This window comes from Bos javanicus, chromosome 11 (genome assembly GCF_032452875.1).
Source record: "Bos javanicus breed banteng chromosome 11, ARS-OSU_banteng_1.0, whole genome shotgun sequence".
NCBI lineage: Eukaryota > Metazoa > Chordata > Mammalia > Artiodactyla > Bovidae > Bos > Bos javanicus.
This window is the reverse complement of record NC_083878.1, coordinates 5,699,115-5,726,367: the sequence shown is the minus strand read 5'-3', so window position 1 is coordinate 5,726,367 and position 27,253 is coordinate 5,699,115. Positions and strand designations below refer to the sequence as shown.

Genomic DNA, 27,253 nt, shown 5'->3' with positions numbered 1-27,253 from the left:
GTAGTTAACATACAAGTAGGTTTTAGCAAAACAAAACTGCTTTACATTTTCTAGTGCAATAAAACTCTCATCACCTTTGGGGCTTACTTCACCAAAAGTCTTAAAAAGGATTTCCCTAAAACCTCAAGCCTTACCACATTCCTCAGGTTAAGAAGTTACAGCTCTACCGGACTGCAATCTGACCTGGTCTTTATGCCTTGTTTATGAACCCCTATACTGGGTCGGGAAGATACCCTGGAGGAGGGTATGGCTACCCACTCCAGTATTCTTGCCTGGAGAATCCCATGGACAGAGGAGCCTGGTGGGTTACAGTCCATGGGGTAGCAAATAGTGGGCCACGACTGAGCAACTAACACTTTCACTTTTTTGCATGCCTTGACAAGGGGGTGACATCCTCCAGACCGTTAGTCAAGGGGGGGGGGCGGGGAGGGCTGTTGAAAAGGTCCTGTTGATGGCTGTGTTTTTCCTTTTCTTTCTTTTTTAACCAGGCAGGCTGATTAGGAATGCTGGGAGGCACCCCAAACTCAAGCACTTCTACCTTTTTCCACTTTTGGATTTTTTTTCTTTTTCATTTTTCCAAGTTTTGGGGGTTTTTTTTTTCGTTCTCAAACACCCAACCTGTTTTATGGATGGTGACCTGGTGGGATAAGGTTTGGCCACACGTCCCTCTGTCATTTCCTGGGATACACTCTGGTGGACTTTTGGGGAGGGGGCTGGTGTGGGACTGGAACTCGGCCGCAAGGGCAGGCGCGGAGCCGGGTACTGGGGTCTCTGGCCCCGCCTCCCTGCACCTCCCCTTGGTCGACGCGGCGGCGCGCGCACGGCGGGGACGACGGCGGGGGCGCGCAGAGCCGGCCAGGAGCGCGCACGGCGCTGACCGGCGCGGGGGCGGCGGCGGCCTCGCCTCCAGAGAGAGCTTCGCGAGTAAGCCTTCCTCCTTCCGGCGCCGCCGCCGCCGCATTCCCGGCAGGGAGGGCCGGTGGCGGCGCCCAGGCCTCCGGGCCGGGTTCCCGCGCTCCCGGGACGCCTGGGCCCCTCGCGCCTCGCCCCCAGGCCCGCGAGGCCCAAGCCGAACTAAGCCCCCGAGGCCGCAGAAGGGCCCGAGGACCGCGACAGCTCCGGCTCCACTGAGGGTGAGCTCGGGGACGCGCGAGAGCGGGGGGTGGTGGCGGGCGTCACGTTCCTCGACCCCCGCCCCACCCTGGCTGGACGGAAAAACGGAGGGAACCGGCTTCTCTTTGCCAGCGACATCCCAGTGTGTTTCGGCGACTTGAGGCCTCCCTCGTTCGTGGAATGAAAGGGGAGAGCCTTCAACACGTTAATTATGCAATAAGGCAGCGTCTTTGCCGGGGATGCTGTAGTCGCGGCATCACCGGTCCTTGGTGATCCATAGTTTACTTCTTTCATCCTTGCCTGAGAATTTGCATTTGTCATTGGGAGCGGAAAGAGGAAGAAAATGTTCCACTTGGGCACAGGGGGCATGCAGAGATGAGAGAGAGGCCAGGAAAGAAGGACCATGTGCAGTTTTCTAAGTGCACAATTAAGCACGTCTGCGGTGGGTGGACCTGGAGGAGGGAATTCTTGCTTGGAGAATTCCATGGCCAGAGGAGCCTGCCAGGCTTCAATCCATGGGGTCGCAAAGAGTCGGATGCGACTGAGCACGCTCGCACTGGTAGGTAGGAGGGAAAAGGATGGTTGGAAATACGTGTGTCCTGCCAGGTAGGCTCCAGGGTGCCCTCAGCTCAAATTTGGACATAAGAGGGGCCTGTCAGAAGTTGGAGGTGGAGGCATACATTTCTGCACGTCTGGACCGGAAGATGAACCAGATCTTCCAAAAGCTGCCTTGTTACTTTCCAAGTCTGCGAAAGGCAGGAGAAAGGGCCAGCCACTGAGTGGAAAACGGTACAGCCAGGTTCTGGTTAGCTGAGCCCGAGGATCGTCACAAAGGGGTTTTTTGTCTGAAACACCCAAAGGGACTTTGGGCCCTGAAGAGTTGGTCACTGGTCAGTTTTCACTGTCAGAGTGAAGAATATCTCAGATATTCTTAAAACCAGGCAGCTCTGCTCCAGGCTTATTCACTCTTTTCATTGGCTGGGTTAAGAAGAGACACGAAGACTGAAATGGTCTTCTCTCTTTTTTTCCCCCTGTATAATTAGGGCATAGTTCATCTTGGTTGAAATAGGAATTTCAGCATGGAAAAAAAAAAAATCTTTCCATCTTTGCTCTTGACCCTCAAGAATAAGAATCTCCAAGAAATACCTGAGAGAGAAATTCTCTTCTTCCCTGGAATGGAAACGACTTCTTGCAGAACTGAACAAAGAAAGGGAGGAATTCGTTACTATCCTGGGCAATTCTCAGTTATATTTAGATCATTTTTCAAATGTTTGAGGTTATATGATAGAATAGAAACAAGGGAGAAAGGTGGATGAGAGGAAAGGGCCTGAAGGATTACAGAAGCCAAGAGAGCAGTTTGTCTTGATACAGGTCTAGAGGAATCTGCATGTGAGACAATAAAGCTCAATCCTTCCATCTTTGTAATATGAAATTGCTTTTCATTTTAATATTGAGTTCATAAGCATAAGAGAAAGCATAGCTAGACTTCTCTGACCATCCCAGACTGCTGGGTGCCTTGTGTTTTCAGTGAGTTGGATGTTTATTTTACCAGCTCACTTTATTAAATCTGTAATCTCTCTAACTGCATGAGTTTGGCTTGTTCCCAATTATTCATTCGTGCTATGACATTTGCCTAGAATTTGCCAGGTCGTTAAAGCTTGAAGAAATACAAAACCCAGCGAAAATCTTGCATTGAAAGATTTGATCATTTTATACAGAAATCCTTTACCCAATATCAAACATATAAAAGTGGTATAATAGGGTTTTATTATTTTTGCTCCAAAAATGATTTCCTTTTCATACTAAATTACACGGAAGAATATTTTAAACAGCTAGCTCTTTTGGTACATTTAGAATAATTTATTCATTTACCAAGCCATCCCCAAAGATAACCCCTCTCTGTAAGAGACCTGGTATGCGAAATATCCTCGAATAACCTAAGTGGTTAGCTGTTAATACTGGTTAACTGTTTCCCAAGTATAAGGCAAGTTGATCTTGTAACTTGTAATGGTGCTTATTTGTTTTTTTTTTTTTTAATTGTCCCATACAGTTACAGGAGGAGCCGAGAACCTCAGGCAAAGCAGATACTGCAAGGAAATGTGGATCAGGCTCAGAAGGTATGGACCCCTCGCCAGTTATCTGAAATCCATGTCATATAATAGCATTTTCCATTCTTGCTCATATGGAGATTTTCAGAAGCTTAAACTCGTAAACAGGAGTTTGTGCATGTATTCTTAGAAATGTATTCTTAACCATAATGGTAATAGGAGCGCCCTCTTAGGCAGGGGCTTCCCAGGTTGTACGGTAGTGAATAATCTGCCTGCCAGTGCAAGAGACGCCGCTTCAATCCCTGTGTTGGGAAGATCCTCTGGAGGAGGAAATGGCAACCCACTCCAGTATTCTTGCCCGGAAAATTCCGAGGACAGAGGAGCTTGGTGGGCTACAGTCCATGGGTTTGAAAAGAGTGGGACACAGCTTAGCAACTGAGCATGCACACATGCATATACACAACTTAGGCAGGGCATTAGATGAGGTTAGTATCTGTAGAAAGCAGTGCATGGCCTGCGGCGCCTCTGCAGACGTGTTTGCTGTTCGTCATCATCATTAATGAGACTCTGTCTTCACCTCTTGTTGGTTCTCCATCTGCCAGAGAGAAGAGCATGTTTCCCTCCGGGTCACTAAGGATGAGCAATCATTCTGAGACAGGAAATTGTGCATGACCAGATTCTTTTTGTGACATTTCCTTTAGTGTCTGGATAGGTTTTGAATGGGTGTTTTAAAAACTGAACCCCGAACAGGGAATGCTTTCCTCAGGGTACACGTATGATGGGAGCAAGGGTCCAGGAGTCAGTTTCCATCTCAGTAAAGGGCCTTGGACAGGACTCTTCATCTGGGCCACTCCCCTGCCCTCTTGTTCACTCCTTGCTGCTCTGGTGATTCTGGACCCAGACTGAGCTCCTTGCCAGGTGCTCTGTGATGGGTCCCCTCCCTTTGTTGAGCATCTTCTCAACATAATCTCCTCCCAGGTCCCCATTCATCCCTCACCCTCCTGTGTTATTAACCATGTCACTTAGCGCCTATGTGATCTTGGACATTAATGGCTCTGTTTATGTCCCGTCTGCCTCTATTAGAACAAAGTACCAAGAGAGCAGGGTAGGTTGGTTGCTGGATTCCCAGAGCCTAGAATGGCTTCTGGCTCAGAGTAAGCCCTTGGTAAATGTAACTGAATGAATGACATTTGGGGGAAAACTGTTTTGTGGTCTCTTTAAACCTCATCTCCTTCCTCTGACTAGTTGTCCATCCCTCTGTCTCCTTCCCGTTCAAGGAGTTGAATGGGTGCTAACTCCTGGGTTACTGTCTCTGATGTCCCCAAGGCCCCTCTCTCATTTTGCTTACTTGGAGATTCCTTTCTAATTCCCTTTCCTCAAGCTCATTTACTCTACCCCACCCACATAAGAAATCTCTGGAAAGGTCATCCTTTTCTTTCTTTCTCTGTGTTTTCGTAGAACATGTATTTTTGGTTTCAGCGCCTGTGTCTTTAATTTACGTAAATGGCACTGTGTCATATATCTCATTCCATTCTTGCTGTATTCCCTTTGCACCGTGGTTTTGAGATATATCTGTTGCTGTGTGCATACTCGGCCCTGACTAGAGCAATAGCTTTTGAAAAATTTTTAACTGTTTTAGAAAGTTAAATGGGCTTATTTACCACAGGTTGAGTGATTGTGTGTAGTAAAAGTAGAACTAGGAAAAAAACAAGTAGAATTAGATGGTAGGAGGAAGGGAGAGTCAGATTCTTTAGCACAAATTCAGAGAGACTGCTTTTGGATGACAGCTCAGATGGGGTGTGTGGGGAGCCACCGGCAGCTGAAAAAACGGATGCTTTCAGACAGCATCTTTTTGAAAGTGCAAGGCAGGGAGGATTTGCGCCAGAGTTGGTAATAGCGCAGAGGCATTGTTAGTTACTACGGATGTGTCACGTGTTCCTCTTCACTGAGAGAGAGAGAAACAGGTTAATACTTCTTGCATGTTTAGTGACCTTCCTGCATCCTCTTCACTGAGAAAGAGAGAAACAGGTTAATATTTCTTGCATGTTTAGTGACCTTCCTGCATCCTTGGCCCTGCTTTCCCCATCTGTCCATCATTCTTTATCCTCCACCTCTGCCCTATGGGTTTTCAAAGAGCTGGCCTCCTGGCCTGACACCTTGGTGCTTGCAAATCCCACATGATGGTCTGAAGTAGGGAGGCGCTACAGACAGCTGGGCCGCCCCTTCCTTCACTGGGGTGCACACTCAAACTCACCTCTGTTATCTGCAGGAGGTGCCTTGGGAGCTGTCTTGGCTCCTTGAACAAAGGAGAGTTAAATACAGAAAGTGTCCGGCTTTTGAAAGGCCATTTGTCCCCTGACTTCGGGGGCGAGGAGAGGACTGTGTGTGGGGTCAGGCCCCAGCCTCTCTGCAGACAGAAATGGTGAGCCTTGAGCCCATCGCTCTTGGACAGGAAGCAGAGCCGTGGGGAGTTTGTGCATTCGAGGAAACACTGCAGGTGGTGGGCAGGCCGAGAGGAGCTGGGACTATGGGAATTTGGAATGACTTTCTTTTTGTTTAAAAAAAATGGGGCAAATTATGCTGATTTGTCCAAGGTCATCCCAGAATTCTACAGGGGCTAGTTATCTATAGCTGGGAAGGCTAAAACAGGAGTAAATGGGAAGAGTGATGGAGGTCTTTTTTTGGTATTTATCACTTTTATTTATTTTTAATTGGAGAATAATTGTGTTACAATGTTGTGTTGGTTTCTGCTGCAAAACAACATGAATCAGCCATACGTATACATATATCCCCTCCCTCTTGGACCTCCCTCCCTTCTAGATTGTCACAGAGCACTGAGCTGAGCCCCCTGTGCTATACAGCTGCTATCTGTTTTATGCATGGTAGTGTATATATGTCATGGAGGTCTTTGTTTTCACTAAACCACTCAGACCTAAAGGAAATCAACCCTGGAATATTCATTAGAAGGACTAATACTGATTGGCCACCTGATGTGAAGCGCTGACTCATTGGAAAAGACCGTGATGCTGGGAAAGATTGAGGGAAAGAGGAGAAGGAGGTGACAGAGGATGAGATGGTTGGATGGCATCACCAACTCAATGGACATGGGATTGAGCAAACTCCGGGAGACAGTGAAGGTCAAGGAAGCCTGGGGTACTGCAGTCCATGTGGTCACAAAGAATCGGACACAGCTTACTGACTGAACAACAGCAAACCTCTTTAATCCTTCGTTGAGCTTCATCAGATGCTTGCGAATCCCACATGATGGTTCGCCCAGGTTTGTCCTCGCTGGTTGGCCTGCATCCTTCGCCACAGGTCTGCATGGTCTTGGCTCAGATGTTCTTGGGGCCCAGGACGTTGCTGTAGCTTTTTTTTTTTACTTATTTATTTTTAATTGAAGGATAACTGGTTTACAGTAATCTGTTAGTTTCTACCATACGTTAACGTGAATTAGCCATAGGTATACATATGTCCCCTCCCATCTCCCACTGCTCCACACCCCTCTAGCCTGTCACGGAGCCCCAGTTTGAGCTCCCTGAGTCATACGGCAAATCCCCCTGGCTATCTATTTTACATGTGGTAGTGTGTGTGTTTCCACGCTGCTCGCTCCATTCATCCCACCCTCCGCTGCCCCTGGCCCTGCCCCAGAGTCTGCTCTCCGAGTCTGCATCTCCTTTATTGTTCAGTCCCTCATCGTGTCCGGCCCTTTGTGACCCCGTGGACTGTAGCCCACCAGGCTCCTCTGCCCCTGGGATTCTCCAGGCAAGACTACTGGAGTGGATTGCCATTTCTTCCTCCAGGGGTCTTCCTGATTCAGGGATTGAACCCGAGTCTCCTGCATTGGCAGGCAGTTCTTTACCACTGAGCCACCTTTCTGGATATGTGGAAATTAAATAGGAAGGTCACAAAGGATGTCGAGGGACTGGCCAGTTTCTGTTCTTAGAGGGTCTGCTCCTGGGCAGCTGGTCCTTTTGGTGCAGTTTCTTAGCTAATCCTTGTGACCATCCTGGAAGGAGGAGGGCCTTGTCTCAGAGATGGGAAGCTACAGCTTAGGGAGGGTGAATGACCTTGCGAGTCCCAGAGCTGGCGAGTGGTGGGACCTTCCAGGGCTGTGTGCTGGGAGGTCCCAGAGGAGGAGTGGCAGGAGGGGACAGGAAGACCCTGTGGAGATAGACCAGCTGCTTGAGGAGGTCAGAGAGGGAGCGCGTTCCTCTTGTTGGGTGGTGCCAGAGAAAACGCAGGACACCCTGGTAAACTGGAAATTCAGAGAAACAGCAAGTAACTTTTTAAAGTATTAAGTGTGTCCCATGCAATATCAGGGGCATATTTATACTAAAGTACTGAAAAATTGGGGCTTCCCTGGTGGCTCAGATAGTAAAGAATCTGCCTGCAATGCAGGAGACCTGGGTTCGATTCCTGGGTTGGGAAGATCCCCCTGGAGAAGGGAAGGGCTACCCACTCCAGTATTCTTGCCTGGAGAATCCTATGGACAGAGGAGTTTAACTGGAAATTTAGTGTTTAATCTGAAATTGAAACTTCCTGGAGCATCTTGTGTGATTATCTGTTTAACCTGGCAGCTGTGCTAAGTGGCTGTTCAGTCGTGTAGTTGTGTCTGACTCTTTGTGACCCCATGGACTGCAGCAGCCAGGCTTCCCTGTCCTTCACTGTCTCTGGGAATTTGCCCAAACTCATGTCCATTGATTTGGTGATACCTTCCAACCATCTCATTCTCGTTTGCTCCCTGATCCTCCTGCCCTCAATCTTTCCCAGCATCAGGATCTTTTCTAATGAGTCAGCTCTTCACATCAGGTGGCCAAAGTTTTGGAGCTTCAGCTTTAGCATCAGTCCTTCCAATGAATATTCAGGGTTGATTTCCTTTAGGATGGACTAGTTTGATCTCCTTGCTGTCCGTGGGACTCTCAAGAGTCTTCTCCAGCACCACAGTTTGAAAGCATCAATTCTTCAGCACTTAGCCTTCTTTATGGTCCGACTCTCACATCCATACATGATTACTAGAAAAACCATAGCTTTGACTATTTGGACTTCTGTAGGCAAAGTGACATTTCTGGTTTTTATATGCTGTCTAGGTTTGTCATAAGTTTTTTTTCCCAAGGAGCAAGCGTTTTTAAATTTCAAGGCTGCAGTCACCACCCATGGTGGTTTTGGAGCCCAAGAAAATAAAGTCTGTCACTGTTTCCATTATCCCCCCTCTGTTTCTACCAGGGGACTCCAGGAAAACAATGCACCTGCTTTGTGGGGACTTGACGGTGAAGGTACAGATGCAGGCCAGGTGGCCGGGGGGAGCCCCTCTCATAAGCTGGAGAGGCCCTTGGGGGTGGGAATTCAGAGTTGCGGTGAGGTCTAGGAGGCAGGGATCTGTCGTGGAGACAGGTGGAGAGCTGACACCCGGGCCGTGGTGAGCTCGGTCTACTAGCGCACACAGGCTTTCTGAAGTCGTCTACGATTGGAAGACGGTCTATGTGGAACAGAACATCTCCCTGCTGCCCCGGAGTGATGAACGGGCCTGTCAGCTGACGGAAACTAACCCAGCCTAGTGTGGTCTCTCTATGTGGCTGGGTCTGGCTTCAAGAAGTCCTGTGTTAAAGGTGACATGTGAATAAAGAGACTTTTTTGTCTCTCTTGCCAAGAATTGAGTGCAGCTTCCAGTTCTTCTGTGTCCCCCGCAGCAGCGTGTGGCTCATGTGACCACTGAGGACCCAAGTGCCCCACATCGCTCCCAGGTGGCGATAACATGAGAAACGCCCACCCCCAAGGCTCCTCCTAGGCCCTGGCAGGCAAGTGCATGGAGCTAGACGCTCCAGAGTTCATTTCTAGGGTTCCAGAGATTCTCTACATCTCTACAGGGTTTCCCAGGTGGCACTAGTGATAAAGAATCCACCTGCCAATGCAGGAGATGCAAGTTTAACCCTGGGTCGAGAAGATCCCCTGGAGAAGGGATTGGCAACCCACTCCAGTTTTCTTGTCTGGGAAATCCCATGGACACAGGAGCCTTGTGGGGTCGCAAAAGAGTCGGACATGACCGAGCATGCATGCACCACGCTTCATTTCTGTCAGTGTGGCTGAAGTTTGTCAACAGGATGTTTGGGGCTGGTGCAACTGGGATGACCCAGAGGGATGATATGGGGAAGGAGGTGGGAGGGGGGTTCTGGATGGGTAACACGTGTACATCCGTGGCGGATTCATGTTGATGTATGGCAAAACCAATACAATATTACAAAGTAACTAGCCTCCAATTAAAATTAATAAATTTAAATTAAACAAAAATAAATAAACACAACCTGCTTGGAATTTCCTCAGGATGGTTGTCTGCCTTCTTAGAATTGGCTACAGCAAAAGTCCAGGCCAAAGTGAGCGCCCTCATGCCCTGGCTTCCAGGCATTGGTAGGTGCCTGGGCCAGAAAGAGTCAGCAGGCTCAACTGCATGAGTAAAGGCTTATCATGTGTTCTAAAACCAAATAGAAATGGCTCCTTCCATTAAAATTTGATTTATTATGAACTTTATATTGCACGCCTGCACAATCATACCCGACTCTGCAAAGTCATGGACTGTAGCCTGCCAGGCTCCTCTGTCCATGGGATTTCCCACGCAGGAATACTGGAGTGTGTTGCCATGTCCTTCTTGGGGGATCTTCCTGACCCAGGGATCAAACGTGTATCTCTTGCGTCTCGTGCATTGGCAGGCGGATCTTTTACTGCTAGCACCACCTGGGAAACCCATCAACTTTATGAATTGTTAGTAATTAAAAATATAATGTTACCAAGTTCAAATACCCATGGTATCAGTAGAAAAAAATTTTAAAACATTTGTATCGAGGCTGTTAACTGAAATTGCCTGTTCTTTTTATTGTCTTTGGCGTAACTGATTTGTGTGTAAGCAGCAGGGCCATTTGGCTTGTGTTTTCCAGGAAGAATCGCTGAATGGCTGATGTTTGACAACATGCACCACCAGTGGCTTCTGTTGGCCGCGTGCTTTTGGGTGATTCTCATGTTCATGGTGGCCAGCAAGTTCATCACGCTGACCTTCAAAGATCCTGACGGTAGGTGCGCCACCTCGTGGAATGGATTTGGTGAATTCAGACCTTGCAGTGATACTGCTCCTGAGTACCTGCCCGAATGAGCAGTAACATTGAATCAAAGGACTCTCACGCCAGAAGGAGGTTGTTGTGTCCAAGTGATGTGCCGAGGCTCGAGACGGGAGGTGGACAGGGACGAAGGGGTCCTCGCCCGTCACCTCCCTCCCCTAGGGGCAGGGGGACGCACTTTCCTTAGAGGGTTCTTCGGTGTCCTTCTCTCAGGCTCCGGGTTTGGGGACCAGCCCTGCTTAGTGTCCTGGTGAGATGCTGCCTGCTGGGGGCGGCGTGTTTGAAGGTCACCTTCAGGGCTCCAGAAGGAAGTTGGTGTAAATAGATGTGTGCTGGGATTTTTAACTCCCGTTGACTCGATGTCAGATGAGGACATGTTAAGAGGACCCAACCCAGTCTTTGAAGAGCTGTGTCTGGTTCACGCCCTTGTCCATTGCATGGGCCTTACTGTTTTTCTCTGCGAAGTGAGCGTCCTGCTTCTCTGACAGCTCCAAACCCAACCCTAGCACAGTGAGGCCCTGAAAGTGACCTGTGAGGAGGTGCTGGGTGTGACTGAGGAGCTACGCGGACGGTCATTTGAACCCCAAGGCGACAGCTCCTTCATGGATGGTGGGAGGCCAGGCCCCCAGGAAGGGCCCATGAGCAGCAGTAGACTGGCCTGGGGACAGCAGCCTGACAGGAATTGCAGGGTATGTTTATTCTACGCAGGATCTGACATGTCTACGTGCAGGTGTGGCCCTTAGGGAAGGGAAGTAGAAAAAGATCCCATGGTTGTTTCCCTGATTCCCACCGTGCACTGCACAGCCTGTGCCGGCAGTGTGGCCAGCGGGCTCCGGGCCCTGCTCGCCCTGGAGAGCCCCCCTGGGCTGCCCCGACTGTGCAGAGGCTGCCCGACGCCCTACCCCGCCTCCATCCTCCCTGTACAGGCGCAAGGTGGGAAGGCAGACGGGCAGGCGAGAGAAGGAGGCACCGGAATTAGCCCCCAGTGCTGTTCTCAGCTGGCGGTTTCTGTCCTGGGTTGGAGTTTATTTCTCTCGCGTTCAGTGTTTTTGCTCTTGACCCAGGAGCGCACTGTGAGCTGGCATCACCAGGGGGTCACTGACGTGCAGGGGTGTCCTGTGCGGTGAAGCCCGCCTGTGCAAAGTGGGTGCCGATCCCTGGCCCAGCGTTCAGGGAGCCAGTGTGCTCGGACTCCACGGGCGGCTCCTTCCAGCTCTGTCCTCTGCGAGGTGAGCTTTGTCCCAGCTTCCCAGTCAGCGGATGAAGGGGCTTGCTTCTGGCTTCCCTGTTCTATTTTTAATCGTTTGTTTTGTGCTGGGTCTCCCTTGCTTTGCAGGTTTTTCTCTAGTTGCCAGCAGAGGCTGCCGTTTGCTGGGGTGGTCTCCCTTGTTACTCTAGGGCATGCGGGCTTCACAGGTTGTCGCACAAGGGCTTAGTTGCTCCACGGCACGTGGGCTCTTCCTGGACGGGGGAGGGGGGTGTCAAACCCGTGTCTCCTGCACTGGCAGGCAGATTTTTACCCACTGCGCCACCAGGGAAGTCCTGTACCTCCCTATTCTTAATGACTTCCCTACCACCCGGTGGATAGGAAGAGCACGTTTGTCTTGAGTTGTGGTTTAAAGCCGTGTGTGTGTGTGTGTGTGTGTGTGCATGTGCGCGTGTGTGTGTGCATGTGCGCGTGTATATGTGTGTGTGCGCGCGTGCGTCCCTCTTTGGCTCAGCAGTGAAGCCACAGTAACGTTTGTGGCAGTGACTCAGTGTGGTTAACAGACTTCAGTGCTGTTTAGAACTAGCCTTTGTCCTAGGGAAATAAATCCCATTCAGGGTGGAAAATTGACGGCATGGTATGTGGACACTTGAACTCAGAAGCGACATCCGTGTGAATCTGGCAGGTAGGCGTAGATGCTGATTTTCTTGCTTCTGTTTGGCCGCTTCTTCCAATTTTCTGCCTCAGCTCAGCTGCCAGCCGCTTAAGGGCAGAACCCATGACGCGACGTCTGGCATGCCGTCTATCCGGCGTGTGATGCAGCGGGTACCCTGGGCAGCTGGACACACAGAGAGGTCAGGGGATAAGGGATTGGTCACATCTAGAAAAACAAGGCAGCACTGCACCCGGCAAACGTCGGGACGTTCTGTAAAGCAAATACGATGACGCCTCTAAGGAGAGTGAGCTCTTATGTTCTGACGCCTGGTCATACCTATTGATCACCCTTGGGCCTGGCACTGGTGCCTTGCCCCTGAGGGTTGGGGAGGGCTGTGATCTTTGGCCACAGTGGTAACAGCGGGCATCCAGTGAAAATAAACAGTTGTGGGCAGAGCAACTGAAAAGCAGAACCAGACATTAAGTTGTGCTGTAGGTTTTATTAGAATCTAGTTGAATTGGGCTTGAGGAAAGTTGGGGAGCAAATACCAGGAGCTCACAGTAAAAGAAGCTGTTAAGAATTGGTGGATGGCTGGCTGGTGTGTGTGGCTGGCAGGTGAGCTGCCCTGTAGCTACCAAGGTCATTCTCGATGCTGTTGAGTGTGTGAAGTAGACACTTTTCAGAAATTCACTAGTAAGTCAGTTGTTTAGAATTCAGACTACACCTTACATCTAGAATGTCACCGAGGAGGCTTAGGTTCCTAGGAACCCACGTGGCCCGTGGCAGAGCCGAGCGTTGCTGTGCGGCCCACAGACGTGGGCACGTGAGATGACCGGGCCTGAGTGGGAGGTGACGTCCCCCTGAGCACGTGGGTGCTTGGGGATGAGGCTGAGGAGGATGGGGAGGGCGGACGCTGGCCTCCTGGCCCTCTGGGTGCCTTTCAGAGCCTGGTGGCCCAGGGCACTGCCTCTCTGTCTTCATACCGTCCCTGGCCTCACAGCAGGTGCAGAGTGGCTCCTGTGCACAGCTCTGGTTCGAGCTGCATTTCAACTCGAACGCAGGAGAGAGGAAGAAACAGTTTCCTCGGGATTCACGTAGGTGTGTGGCCAAGATTTCTACTGGAGTCGGAGAGCTCAGAGGCGTGAGGGGTGGGAGATGGGTTATTATCATTGGTGGGGTTCCAGGAGGGTGGGTTTCTCCCCTCTGGGCAGGGAGGATGTCAGGCTGGTGCCTGTCCTCAGTGGGGCTGGCTGGGGAGTGGGAGATGGGGAATGGGGGGTGAGGCGGAGAGTTGGGGGTGCAGTTAAACAGCCAGACTGAAGTAGGGACCGCAGTGAAGCCTGCAGAGTGTTGGTGGTAATGACCCAAGAGGAGTAGGTTTTGATGTTTATAACAAAAGTGAAATGTGCCTTTGCTTATGCTCTATTAGGCTGATTTCTGTGCTTTTTTTGATAACTACTTTTTTCATTCTAATTCTGTATTTAGGCTTTGCAAAATTTTGAAAACAAATGTTTCTTTGATTGTAGAGATTTGAAAATTTTCTTCAAATTCTACCCAAAGATTTCCCCCAAATCAGTTTGTTGCAAATGATTACTGTGCTCTAGCATTTCGTAAGACTTCCTCTAGTTGAATATCAATTCCCATGTTGTATAGTCACTCAGTCGTGTCCGACTCTTTGCAACCTGTGGACTGTAGCCCACCAGGCTTCTCTGTTGGATTTTCCAGGCAAGAATACTGGAGTGGGTTGACATTTCCTTCTCCAGAGGATCTTCCCGATTCAGGGATTGGACCCATGTCTCCTGCATTGGCAGGCAGGTTCTTTACCACTGTGCCACCAGGGAAATCATCAATTCCCATAAGCTTCAAAAATAACGTGTGAGCACTAACCTGACTGCTGACTTGAATTTTGTCTAATTAAACCTTTAATTTTGAGATCACTAGTGTCCCTCACCGTTGTAAGTACGTAAGACAGAGGGTCCTTTATACCCTTTTTTCTTTTGCTTGGAGGTGACGCGTTGCAAAACCATAGTGCAGAGTCACAGGTGGGGTATTGACAAGGATGCAGAGCATCTTCATCACCACAAAGATTCCTTTAGTTGTCCTTTTATAGCCACTCCTCTGTCCCCAACCCCCAGCCCCTCTCCCCACCACCACCCCGGCCTTGGTAACCACTAATCTCTTCTCCTGTCCATAATCTTGTCCTCTCAAGAATGTTGTATATGCGACCTTTTGCGATTGACTTAATTCACCATGGTTACCTGGAAATTCATCTAGCTTATTGTGTGTATCAGTAGTTCATTCCTTTTTAGCGCTAAGCAGTATTCCATGGTTTGGATGTACCAGTCTTTGATTAACCACTCAGGTGTTAAAGGAGAGCTGAGTTGTTTCTGTTTGGGGCTGTTATAAATAAAACTGCTGTGAACATGTGCATGTAAGTATTTTGTTTTGGTCGTGCTTGATTTTGGTTGCTGCGTGTAGGTTTTCTCTGGTTGCTGCGGTCAGGGGCTGCTCTGTCGCAGTGAGCAGGCTTCTCATCGCAGCGGCTTCTCTCATTGCTGAGCACGGGCTCTAGGCACCCAGGCTTCAGTAGTTATGGCTCACAGGCTCTAGAGCACGCCCTCACTAGTTGCGGGGCGTGGGCTTATTTGCTCCGTCTCACGTGGGATCTCCCCCGACCAGGGATGTAACCTGTGTCCCCTGCATTGGCAGGCGGTTCTTATCCACTGGACCACCAGGGAAGGCCCATGTATAGGTTTTCTGTGACATAACTTTTTATTTCTCTGGGATAAATGCCTATGAGTGGGTCATACAGTGGTTGAAGACTTAGTTTTTAAGAGGTGCTGCACCTTTTTGCATTTTTCTGCATCCTCACTAGCATTTGGGTTTTCGCTTTTTTGTTTTAGGCATTTTGGTAGGTGTCACGGTGTCTCACTGTGGTTTGCATTTGCATTTGCCTGATGGCTCGTGACGCTGAACATCCTCTCCTGTGTTCATCTACCATTGCAGAGCCTCTTCCGTGAAATGTCTGTTCCTGTTTTGCCCACTTTCTAATTGGATGGTTTGCATTTTTTGCTGTGATTTGAGACTTCTTTATTCTAGATCCCAGTGCTCGGTCGGATGTGTGATTTGCAGATACTTTCTCTCAGTCTGTAGCTTGTCTTTCCATCCTCTTCACAGGGTCTTTTGCAGAGAAGAAGTTTTAAGTTTTGATGAGGTACAGTTTATCAATTTTTCCAAAGATATACATGTATGCTTTTTAAAGAACTTTTCTAGTTTTATGTTTCACGTTTAAATGCTGATCCATTTTGAGTTTGTTCTTGAATAAAGACCAAGGTTTGAGGAGATGCTCCTTTTGTGCTTGGGGGTGTCCAGGTCCTTGGATCCATTGTTAAGAAGATGCTCCTTGTCGCCTTGTCAGCCATCGCTTGGAAGTGTTTGTTTGGGGCTGTTTCTGGGGTCTCTGGGCTGTGGCACTGCTCTGTGAGTCTGCCCCTGCACGGGAAGACGTTTTAACCTCTCTGTCTCCTAGCCTATAGCGCCAAGCAGGAGTTTCTCTTCCTGACTGCCGTGCCCGACGCAGGGAGGTTGCCAGGAGAGACACACTTCCCTGAGGAGCTGAAGGTGAGCATGGCCAGGCCCCGGCACTGACCCCCCTGCCCGTTCTTCCCAGAGCGTCTCCCTCTCATCTGCTCTCCCCTACAGCCCCAAGGGGGTCTCCCATCATTGGACTCCTTAGAACAGAACCAGGGCTTGTGAGTTCCATTACCTGCTCACGGCAGCTAAACTTCTGGTACCCTGATGCGACTGCCAGGCATTGCCTTCCACATGTCTCAGGCTGCATTTCAGAGAAGCAAAATTGTGTGCTCAGCACTGAGGAGGTGGAATGATGGCTCCTGCCTTTGAAAAACCCATCCTGAGTGGCCTAAGGCATTTTCTTAAATTAATAAACCAGATACACCAGTGTACCAGATTATCTTAAACAGCCACCATCTGTGTAGACAGCGGGTCCTTAGATGTGGCTCACATGCTCACACTCAGGTTACGTGGAGGTGGGGAGCAAGGGAGAGAGCTGGCCTCCCTAAAATTCCTGAATGACGAGGACCCTGCCTTTGCCAGGGCATCAGGGGCCCTCGTGCGGTCAGCACAGTGCCAGGCGGACAGACAGCCCACCCGCCCCTTGGGTTGTCCAGGCTGAGGTTGAGGAGAGACGGGGTCAGTGGCCTCTGGCTGCTCGGCGGTCTGGCACATCCACAGCCTGAACCCCGGGCCCCTGAAACTTGCACCTGCTGTCCAGCTGTTTCTGCCGGGCGGCCCCGGCCTCCGCAAGTTAACGCCTGGCACGAGGGCAGGGCAGGGCTCCTCCCATAGGCACTCACGATGCCCTGGTGCCCGTTCCACCTTGTTCCTGCAGCCGACGGGGAAGATGCTGGTTGAGCCCCTGGTGTACGCGCAGCGCCTGGAGCTCATGAGGAACGTGTGCAGGGAGGATGCTCTGAGGAACCTGTCGCACACCGCCGTCTCCAAGTTTGTCCTCGACCGGATCTTCGTCTGCGACAAGCACAAGATTCTCTTCTGCCAGACCCCCAAAGTGGGCAACACCCAGTGGAAGAAAGTGCTCATTGTGCTGAATGGTGTGTGCAGCGCTGGGTGAGACCCATCCCACCCGGACCTCAGGGTCAGAGGGGAGGGGGTCGGCGGGGCTGGGGAGGGCAGCCAGGGAGACCTGGGAGGGCCGGCAACTCACAGACAGCTCGCTGCTGATTTGCCTTTTCATGGCCACGCTGTGCGGCATGTGGGATCTCAGTTCTCTAACCAGGCCTTGAACCCGTGCCCCTGCAGTGGAAGTGAGGAGTTAAGACTCCTCTTAAGTTAAGTTAAGAGTTAAGACACTCTTAACCACTAGACCACCCGGAAGTTCCCTGGTGTTTTTCCTCTTCCTGTCTCACATTATGTATCGGCAGGTTCACCCAGGCAGTCCACACCCACCATCAGGGCCTTCCGGCTCCCTCCAATTCTGCCTGCCACCCCGCCTCCCAGGTTCATCCCTTTTCTTCCCTTCAGAGTCACCGCATTGATTCTTATGAGTCTCTTGCTCTGTCTTAGGAGGTCAAGGCTCTATACTCACCGAGTCTCCTGGCAGCTGCCCTCACAGCTGCTCTCCCGTGCAGAGAAGGACCCACAGCCAGTGCCCCGGGTGGGGTGACCCCTGCCAGTGGGTCTGGGGGTCTCCCCACCCGCAGTCAACCCCATCTTATAACAAGCAGCCATGTTCAGCGAATTTAATTGACTTGCTTCAGGAAATGTAGTGTTTACTTGGGAGCAAATTAAATCACTGGCAAGTGCCCTCATGCTCTGCATGTTTCGATTCCTTAACACTGTTTTCAGATGCTGTGTTTGTTTGTTTAAACTCTAGTTACTCTGAACCGACCCACGATAATTACAGGGTCTATTAAATTCAGCTTCAAAAGAAAAATAATCATAATGGACAGCAGTGTGACTCCCGAGTCAAGAATCAGACCGTGGAGCCCCATGGGATGTGGGCCTGGGGTCTGCATCCCCCTGCCCCCTGGGCCTACTGCTGCTCTCAGAGGCAGTGGTCAGAGCTGGTGTGTTATTTGACCTTTTCACTGGCTGATTGGGGAAGGAGAGCAGACACTTGCTTTATCTCCTGGTGGTCATCCACGTGCTTCTGGAGTAATCTGACAGTACGTTGGCTTTTAACATTGGAGAATGAGGTTACAGATCAGATTTAAAACAACAAATGTACCAAAGTCTCACACATTTGCTGCCACAGTATGAAGCGTTTGTCTTTGAAGAAGAAGCATCTGTTGATGAGAGCAGGACACAAACAGGAGCAGTTTGCCAGGGCGTGTATGGGCTTCCCAAGTGGCACGGTGGTAACGAACCCGCCTGCCAGTGCAGGAGACAGAAGAGACATGGATTCCATCCCTGGGTTGGGAAGATCCCCTGGAGGAGGGCATGGCAACCCACTGCAGTGTTCTTGCCTGGAGAGTCCCATGGACAGAGGAGCCTGGCGGGCTGCAGTCCGTGGGGTCACAAAGAGTCAGGACTGAAGCGACTTGGCAGAGTAGGAGGCGACAGTCCTGAGGCTGCCTTCTGTTGTCCCTGGACGCACCTGCAAGGCGACAAGTACCAGAGCAGGTCCAGGTGCAAATCCTCAGAGCTGGCCCTTAGGTCAGCCCCTTGGGAGTGGATGGGACATCCTGCTTGTGTACAACCGTCCATTCTCAGTGCTTAGCACGGGGTTCTGGATCAGGGCTTAAATATTCTGCAGAGACTGCAGCCCCTGCTTTGAAGGCCCAGCAGAGACCCTTCCCTGCCAGACCCGGAGTCTAACAGGGATGGATTAACACACAGGTGGATGTGAAGAGTGGTGAGGCCTTGACTAGCACCCCAGCACACTAACACGTTATTTCCATTTGCCTGAGTTGAGAAATGAGTGAACACCTACCCAACCCCCCACCCCTCGGAGGAGCCCCCCGGGTTCCATTCGGCAGCCTGCATCCAGCACTGTGGCTCTTGGTCCCACCCTGCCTCCTCTGATGCTCCTTGTCCTCCCCGAGCCCTGCTTCATCTGTATCACTTCACCCGCCGAGCATCAGGCTGACTGATCCAGCACCAAACATGCTGGCCACTTGCCAGCCTGGGGTGCTGTGAGGTTGCCTAGAAGCCTCTTAGCCCCGGGTGCTCTGGTGCTGGGAGCGATGGAGCAGATCAGCCGGTGCTTCCTGGTCCTGCTTCTTTGATGTTTGCGGTTTCAGAGGACAGGAAGTGTTCAGGTTTCAGGCATCCTGCTTGCAGGCCGTGAGCTTTCGTACACGGCAGATTGAGCCTCATTCAGGTGCTCCTGCCTGTAGGCCTAACTCCCTCTGCCTGACTCCTCCGTTTCCTCCCGTTGGCTCCTGGATCACCAAAAGCTTCTCTTCAGTCTCACCCTGCCACAGGAGCAGTTGAAGTTCGGAGTTGAGACCTAAACATGGATACAGGGGGATGGTTTGTGGGGAGTGTGGACCTGCATTCTGAGATGGGCATCTCTCTTTAAGGGCAGCAGTGGCCAACTTAAGAGGCGACCAGACCAACACACCTCCCCCAACCCCACCCCCTGTTTGCTTCCCAGGAGCTTTCCCTTCCATTGAGGAGATCCCTGAAAACGTGGTGCATGACCACGAGAAGAACGGCCTCCCACGCCTCTCCTCCTTCAGCGAGGCCGAGATCCAGAAGCGGTAGGAGTGGGGCAGGGGTGGGGAGGGGTAGGGGGATGGGGAGGGGCTGGGGGATGGGGAGGGGTGGGGAGGAGGAGGGTGGGGAGGGGCTGGGGGATGGGGAGGGGAGGGTGGGGAGGGGGGTGGGGAGGGGGCTTTGGTAATGTTTTATGGGTTTCTTTCTGAGCATGACCTTCGTTTCGTAAGAAAGGGGTTTGGCTTACAGGTAGACCCCAGTTCGTTTCTCATTTTCTCCTGCGGTGCTGCGTGGGCCTCTGGGGCAGCAGTCCCCTGATGAGTGGCCGGGTGGGCTAGACCCAGCAGAGGTAGAGCGAGACCAGCCTCGCTGACCACAGCCAGGATGGAGACTGGCATGGGGAAGATTCCTTAGCTGACTGGACAGTTCTCTTGAGAGCTGTGAAATGGCCCCAAAAGACGAGGTTTAAAAGGAACAAGCGCACAGTATGCCAGCCAGTGTCAGGGCACCGAATGGTCTTTGAGCTCCCTTGCTTTTCAGCTGCTTCACTTCCATTGCTTCCGGCTCTGGTTGTTCACTCTTTGCAGCTTGTACAGCCTCAGAAATGCCAAATGCCAAATCAGAGACCTTCCTGGGGGCAGGTGGTCCTGTCACCCCCCTCAGCATTGGTCTTGTGGGGCTTTTATGAGAGCGCTGAGAGGGTCCCTGGCCTGGGGGGTGCCTGGGGTCACAGCAGTGTCATCGTCACTCTGTGATTGTCATTACTGGCTCTTCACACAGGTACCCCTGGGCACCACCGCCCCCTCTGGCAGCTCCCCAGACCCTCTTCCTGCCAGCTGGAGCCTGGGGACTCCCCATTTTCTCTTATCTCCCCCCACCCCCCATTTTTCCTTCCCCTGGCAATTTTGAATTGAGTTTTTAAAGGGGCGCCCTTAGAGTCACTCACTTCCTCCGGCTTCAGCTGTTCCTCACTTGATCAAGCAGCTTTCTACTCTTTTGGTTTTCTGCCCCAAAACAAAACTTTTGAAAACATTCCTGAAGTTAATATGGGGTAATAGGTTAACAAGAGGGTCTGCCTCCAAGGGTGGCTGCATGAATTAAGTAAGAACTGTGTGCAGTGTCTTTGGCACAGGGCCCAGCCTGGTGGCTGCCGTTGCTCCAGCCATCACGCTTCACTCTTCCCCACCTCACAACCCATATCTAGCACCACCAGCAGCATTGAGTTAACCTCTTCTTTATCTTCCATTTTTTTCCTTAGCTTGAAAACATACTTCAAGTTTTTTATCGTAAGAGATCCTTTCGAGAGACTGATCTCTGCGTTTAAGGATAAGTTTGTCCACAACCCCCGCTTTGAGCCTTGGTACAGGCACGAGATCGCCCCCGGCATCATCAGAAAGTACAGGAGGAACCGGACGGAGACCCGGGGCATCCAGTTTGAGGATTTTGTGCGCTACCTGGGTGACCCCAACCACAGGTGGCTGGATCTCCAGTTCGGGGACCACATCATCCACTGGGTGACGTACGTGGAGCTGTGCGCACCCTGTGAGATCACGTACAGCGTTGTCGGGCACCACGAGACCCTGGAGGACGACGCCCCATACATCCTCAGAGAGGCGGGCATCGACCACCTGGTGGCCTACCCCACCATCCCCCTGGGCATCACTGCGTACAACAGAACCAAGGTCGAGCAGTACTTCCTGGGCATCAGCAAACGAGACATCCGGCGCCTGTATGCGCGGTTTGAGGGGGACTTTAAGCTCTTTGGGTACCAGAAACCAGAGTTTTTGCTAAACTAATGTGTAGGACCATGAGTTCAGATATCTTCGTTAGACCAGAGGCTAACCAGGTGGAGCTCAGGCACAGAAATGACTTCTTCATCTCACTCCTCTTGAAGACTGCCACTCCCTGAGGACCAGGGTGCATCTTGCCCAGTTAAGCTGGACCCTGACAGTTACGAAGTAGTCTGCATATAAGGTGCATGGAGGGTCCTGGCCCCCACCCTCCAGTGCCACCGAGCCTCTGCTCTCCCCAGGGTAGTGGGGAGAGCATTAAACACTTGCAGTCAAACAGAGCAGTGGGGGGGATCAGACGGTCTTGATCATCTCCCTCAGTTGTCAGACACCTGCAGGGCAGGGCAGTCCTGACTGTCCCCAGGGGACAGCAGGCATGGCACCCAGCACTTTGAAGAGAGGTGGACAAGCCGGTACCCTGCAGACATCCCAGGGCCGGAGACAGGATCAGATCTGAGTGATAAAGTCACTCTTCTGGCTCTCATCTCAGCCGCCGCTGTCATTGCAGAGGCAAACCCTTCTCTCCATGGCTCTCTAGTTCCCGAGAAGTTCAGGAATGACCCAAGGGTGTTCCTCAGCTGCTCACCTTTTCAGAATACAGGCTGTGTGCTCCTCGGCCAGATTTCCACACCTTTACCTGCCAAATGATTCTCTCATTCAGTCCAAGAGATCCAGTTTTGGGAAGTGAGGGGAGTGTCCATTCTTCCCACCGAGGAAGGGAGCCTCTTTGGAGGCCTTAAGGGGAGCGTGGCCTGGGGAGAGGCAGGGCTGGCCAGGTGCCAGAAGTCAGGCCGCCCTGGACTTGGGCACATCCTTCCCAGTGGCTGTCTGCCTCTTGTTGCTGATGGACTCGCGTGGGTGGGCACAGAGGTCTTCACCCATCTCCTCCAGGACCAGTCCCCCCTGGGGGCTGAAGGCAGGCACAGGCAGCATGCCAGCATCGCCAGATCAGTGCACTGTACACATTTTAGTCTCCTTTCATCTCAGCAAAACGTGTCCCACCAGGCCCACTTCTGATGATGCCATCATCCTGACCCAAGTTGGATAATCAAATTCACCAGCAATAAAACCCTGGGCTGAGGCAGCCCACGTAACGCATCTTCCAGGCACTGAGGAGCAGCGGGCCACACTAACCACTTCCTGTGCCGTCCGACAGTGTGGCCCCTCGAGGTCTGGGACGGTCTCCCTGCAGAAAGTCCCAAGTGTCCAACCAGGCCGCACAGGGCTCTGGAGCCCAACTCTTCCTCCAGGCAGCCCCCGCTGTCCCTTTCTCAGTGTGACTTCCTGAGTTTGTAAATGTGAAAGTAACATGAAATAAAAAACACGTGCCAACCTGATGTGCGGTGTGGCTCCCAGGGAGGTGCCGCCCTGACTGTGTCCCGAGGGCTGGCAACAGTGAGGGGCATGCGCCCGCCCGCAGCGCTGACCACGAGGTGCCCTGTCACCTGCAGAGGCTGCAGCACCATTTTTCTATCAAGTTTTAGCAAAGTCTTGTTGGAATTGTCTCACGCCTGATGCACAGAATGATTGTTGTTGAGTTGCTAAGGCGTATCTGACCCTTTTGCAACCCCACGTACCAGCCTGCCAGGTTCCTCTGTCCATGGGATTTCTCCGTCAAGAATACTGGAGTGGGTTGCCATTTCCTTCTCCAGGGGATCTTCCCGATCCAGGGCAGATTCTTTACTACTGAGCCACCAGGGAATCAGACATAACCTGGGAACAACCTCTCAAAAAGCTCCCAGAGCTGTTCCCCATGTTAGAAGTCAAAGCACAGTTACATAAGTTTTTGAGACAGAGGGCTGCACATTAAATGATGTATTACTGACAGTTTACACAATCCAGATCTTCAGGTACAAAGTGGTGGATCATCGTGACCCCTGGCAAGATTAAGAAGGAATGTTCTCTTTTTAAGGATAATTGATGAAGCTGGGAGAAAGTTGCTCTTTATGGCTGAGCAGGTATTTTTGCAAATGGGGAGGTGTGGTCAACGCCCAGTGCACAGTGGAGGGGAGAGATGATGGCAGAGAAGATGTTTTATGTTTAAATTTTTCTTGTCTTGCCATAAAATATGTATTTCACAGGACATTTTCCAAGCCTCTTGGACATGCCAAGCCCTGCCCCAGGGTTGTGGGGTTCCAGAGCTAAGCAGAACCCTCTTCTCACAGGAGGAGAGGCTGGGAAGGGTGGCTGGTACACAGAAGGAATAATATGTTTGTTTCCTTGCCTTCAAGCCAGTCTCCCTGTCTGGTTAACAGCAGTTATCTTGAAACTGTCTAAACCAAGACTTGGACAGCAACATCATATTCACACTGTGTACTGTCCTCAAGGCCGAGTCAGTTTACCTGGTAAGTCTTTGCACAGAGCCTTCTTCAGTCTTATACCCTATTGCTTGGAATCTGTAAACTCTCAATTTTTATGACAAGAAAATTCTGGACTTTTCGTTTGTGCTTGCCAATTTCAACTAGCTAATCCTCCGTCTCCAGCTCTCTCTCTACTTGGGAAATATAGAGAGGAGTAGTTAGTACACGTTCCCATTTTGCCCCTTTCCCTCCACTTTCCCCAACAGTCTTGTTTTTTCTGTCACTCATGTTATCACAGGTGACGTCTCTGAATACCGCACTGCGGCACTGCATGAGTCTCAGTCTTTGCAGCCTACCATATCTATTTTTTTAGCCACCCAGCTCCTAAACACTTAATGTGAAGTATGAAAAACACACAGTTTAGGTTTTTGTAACTGCAGCCCTGTATTAGTTCAGCCTAAAAATGAAAGGGTTTCCCAGGTAACTCAGTGGTAAAGAATCCACTTGGCAGTGCAGGAGACTCAGGAGACATGGGTTCGATCCCTGGGTCCAGAAGATCCCCAGGTCGAGAAGATCCCCTGGAGGAGGGCATGGCAACCCACTCCAGTATTCTAGCCTGGAGAATCCCATGGACAGAGGAGCCCAGTGGGCTACAGTCTATAGGGTTGCAAAGAGTCGGACAGAACTGAAGCAACTTAGCACAAAACAACTGCAGCCCCAATAGCAGGATGACTGTTTCTTTATTAACAAGGGTAACATCAGCTGTCCTAACAAAAACCAAAGTTTCAGTGTCTAAAGACGATAATGTGATTATCTCTTGCACACACAATAACCCAATGGTCTGGTCCTCATAAGCAGGGAGTTTTCCTTCTTGTGGTTCCATTATGCCCAACGGTCACATGGTCCTCTGCTTCCAGAAGAGTAGGAGGAAGGAGGACCACTGGGGGCGTCATCATAAACCAGTCATGGAACTGGGACACACGTCTTTCACAACATCCAAGCAATTTCACTGGAACTGGGAAATGCAATTCCTAGTTTGATAGACATTTCTTGGTGACTACTCCACAAATTTGCAGTGAACGTTGATAAATTGATAATAATCCTTATGGAAGTATAGTGCTTTACTATCTAATTTAAATAATGACATGAAATAGGCCTAAAGGGCTTATGGTCACTGTATCATAAAGGGAGAAATGACTTCACATGAATTAACTTGCTCAAGGTTATACAGCTAGACTTCTGGTTTCAGGTCCAATGTGTGAAAAGCCTGGAAGTTGTCATTCCTGTTGTTAACAAAAACACTGAAAAAACTGAAAACCAACACCTTACACTCATCAGAGAATTGAGAAATGGGTGAACACACAATCTCAGCAGAGGTCAGCTTACCTGTAGCAGAGTCACCAGAGCCATGAGCCAGGGAAAGTGAAGTCTCTCATTTGTGTCTGACTCTGTGACCCTCTGGACTGTAGCCCGCCAGGCTCCTCTATCCATGGGATTTTCCAGGCAAGAATACTGGAGTGGGTTGCCATTTTCTTCAGGGGATCTTCCTGATCCAGGGATTGAACTCAGGTCTCCCACATTGTGGGCAGACTCTTTTACCCTCTGAGCCACAAGGGAATTCCTTTAGTTATAGAGGATGTTCTGGGCATATTTCAAAAATGCCATACATGAACCAGTAGGATCACTTATGGAGAAGGCAATGGCACCCCACTCTAGTACTCTTTTGCCTAGAAAATCCCATGGACGGAGGAGCCTGGTGGGCTGCCGTCCATGGGGTCGCTGAGAGTCAGACACGACTGAGCAACTTCACTTTCACTTTTCACTTTCATGCATTGGAGGAGGAAATGGCAACCCACTCCAGTACTCTTGCCTGGAGAATCCCAGGGATGGCGGAACCTGGTGGGCTGCCATCTCAGGGGTCTCACAGGGTCAGACACGACTGAAGTGACTTAGCAGCAGCAGCAGCAGGATCACTTATACAGTAATTTTGACAAGTTGCTGGACGTTGACTGTGAACTACCAGACATCGTTACTATGAAGAGTCAAGAAAAATCTGGCTCTTGAGGTAGATGCAAAAGGTAACCATTTTGAAATATGCCCAGAATATCCTCCATAACATGGGCTACTCTCTACAGAGAAAGATTTTACCAGAGCCATGGGAGACAGGCATTTACCCCCTCAAGCCTTTCTGTCTCACCTCAAGGGTGAAAAAACAGGTCACAGCCCAGAGACATAGGCCGACTGAGAGATTGAATCACACGATTATAGAATGCTGCCCCTCCCCCACACACCTAGCCACCACATCACCAGAAATCAAGTGTAATAGCAGTGAGTGAGAGCTGAAAGAGTTGCAAAGCGCAGACTCTGCCTAAGGAGGAGTCACTAGGGAAGCCCAAAGACAACAGTGGGCAGCAACAAGGACACGGGAGGAAGCTGGAGCGTCTCCAGCTAATTAACTAAAAGCAGTTATCCTCCAGTCAAAAACGGGGGAAACGTGGTCAAAATACACTAATTAAAAGACAGGCACCTGTGGCTGCTGCTGCTGCTGAGTCGCTTCAGTCGTGTCCGACACCGTGCGACCCCATAGACGGAAGCCCACCAGGCTCCCCCGTCCCTGGGATTCTCCAGGCAAGAACGCTGGAGTGGGTTGCCATTGCCTTCTCCAATGCGTGAAAGTGAAAAGTGAAAGTGAAGTCGCTCAGTCGTGTCTGACTCTCTGCAACCCCATGGACTGCGGCCCACCAGGCTCCTCCGTCCATGGGATTCTCCAGGCAAGAACACTGGAGTGGGGTGCCATTGCCTTCTCCAACCTGTGGCTGCAACAAACCTTAAACATAGCCCAGCCCCTCGACAGTTAACATCATAACACAAAAGGCCTTTACCTCAGCTCCTATTACCTGGTATGTCTGGTTTTTAACAAAAAAAACTTTAAGACATGCTAAAAGATATGAAAAAACAATTTGAAGTGTATCAGAACCAGACTCAGGTATGACACAAATGTTGGAATTATCAGGCAGAGAATTTAATATAACTGATTAATATGTGGAGAGCTCTTAAGGAAAAAGTAGACATCATGTATGAACAGATGAGCAGTAAGAGCAGAGAGATGGAAACGAAGAAAAATCAAAAGGAAATGCTGGAAATCCAGCGTAACAGAGATCCAAGAAGGAGGGGACATACGTGTACTCATGGCTGATCCACATTGCTGTATGGCAGAAAGCAACAATGCTGTAAAGCAGTTATCCTGCAATTACAATTTTTAAAAAGGAAAGAAATGTGAATGGTCAGAATACACTAATTAAAAGACAGAATGGATTAAAAAAAAAAAACAGGCCCAGGTACATGTTGTGTGCCGTAAACCCACTCTAAGTACAAAGATCATACAACTGGTGAGGATCTAGCGAACCCTCATTCTTCACCTTGAATCCACGTGTCCTCTTCCCACAGCACAAGCCGTCAGTGAATTACTTACAGAGCCAAGTTCAGTTGCTAGGAAAAACAGCCTCCACACATCTCCAACATTTATGTCAAAGGGGATAAACGAGGCCCCCTTCTCCTGCAAGTCTTTGAGGGCTTGCTATAATGGCCAACAGAATATTGGACTAAATAAACCTAACTTCTCCCCATACAAGGAAGTATGGCTCAAGTCAGTGATCTGAGGAAAGAATGTTGTAATGGATCTGTATCCTCATATGTCCTACTCTCCTCCACCTCCTACTACTCACGCCCGTCCTCCCACAACCCCCCCCACACCCCCGACCCCATCCCCAAGATCGTGTGACCCTCATGAGCAGGAAGAGTTTGCATTTATCACCATAGATCCTGAGCCTGAACAAA

At 50.5% G+C, this 27,253-nt stretch overlaps 1 protein-coding gene across 2 annotated transcripts; it reads left to right on the top strand.

Annotated features, from left to right (window-relative positions):
• The first annotated feature begins 851 nt into the window (after window positions 1–851).
• On the top strand, window positions 852–22,453 carry CHST10 (carbohydrate sulfotransferase 10). Of its 2 annotated transcripts, none has more exons than XM_061431671.1 (7): window positions 852–1,133; window positions 3,164–3,230; window positions 10,088–10,219; window positions 15,656–15,747; window positions 16,538–16,757; window positions 19,265–19,370; window positions 20,585–22,453. In XM_061431671.1, exons 3-7 carry the CDS (start codon window positions 10,108–10,110, stop codon window positions 21,120–21,122), a joined length of 1,068 nt encoding a protein of 355 aa, XP_061287655.1. In that variant the 5' UTR covers window positions 852–1,133; window positions 3,164–3,230; window positions 10,088–10,107; the 3' UTR covers window positions 21,123–22,453. The 2 variants fall into 2 exon arrangements, with proteins under 2 accessions (XP_061287655.1, XP_061287656.1); XM_061431672.1 differs by lacking the exon at window positions 852–1,133 and adding an exon at window positions 8,849–8,956.
• Window positions 22,454–27,253: the final 4,800 nt, after the last annotated feature.

Bases quoted from the DNA above. Each gene is read 5' to 3' on its own strand.
- CHST10 (XM_061431671.1), top strand. From the start codon at position 10,108: ATGTTTGACAACATGCACCACCAGTGGCTTCTGTTGGCCGCGTGCTTT. The intron at 10,220-15,655 runs GTAGGTGCGCCA...TCTGTCTCCTAG, and splicing joins GACCTTCAAAGATCCTGACG to CCTATAGCGCCAAGCAGGAG. The intron at 16,758-19,264 runs GTGTGTGCAGCG...TTTGCTTCCCAG, and splicing joins AGTGCTCATTGTGCTGAATG to GAGCTTTCCCTTCCATTGAG.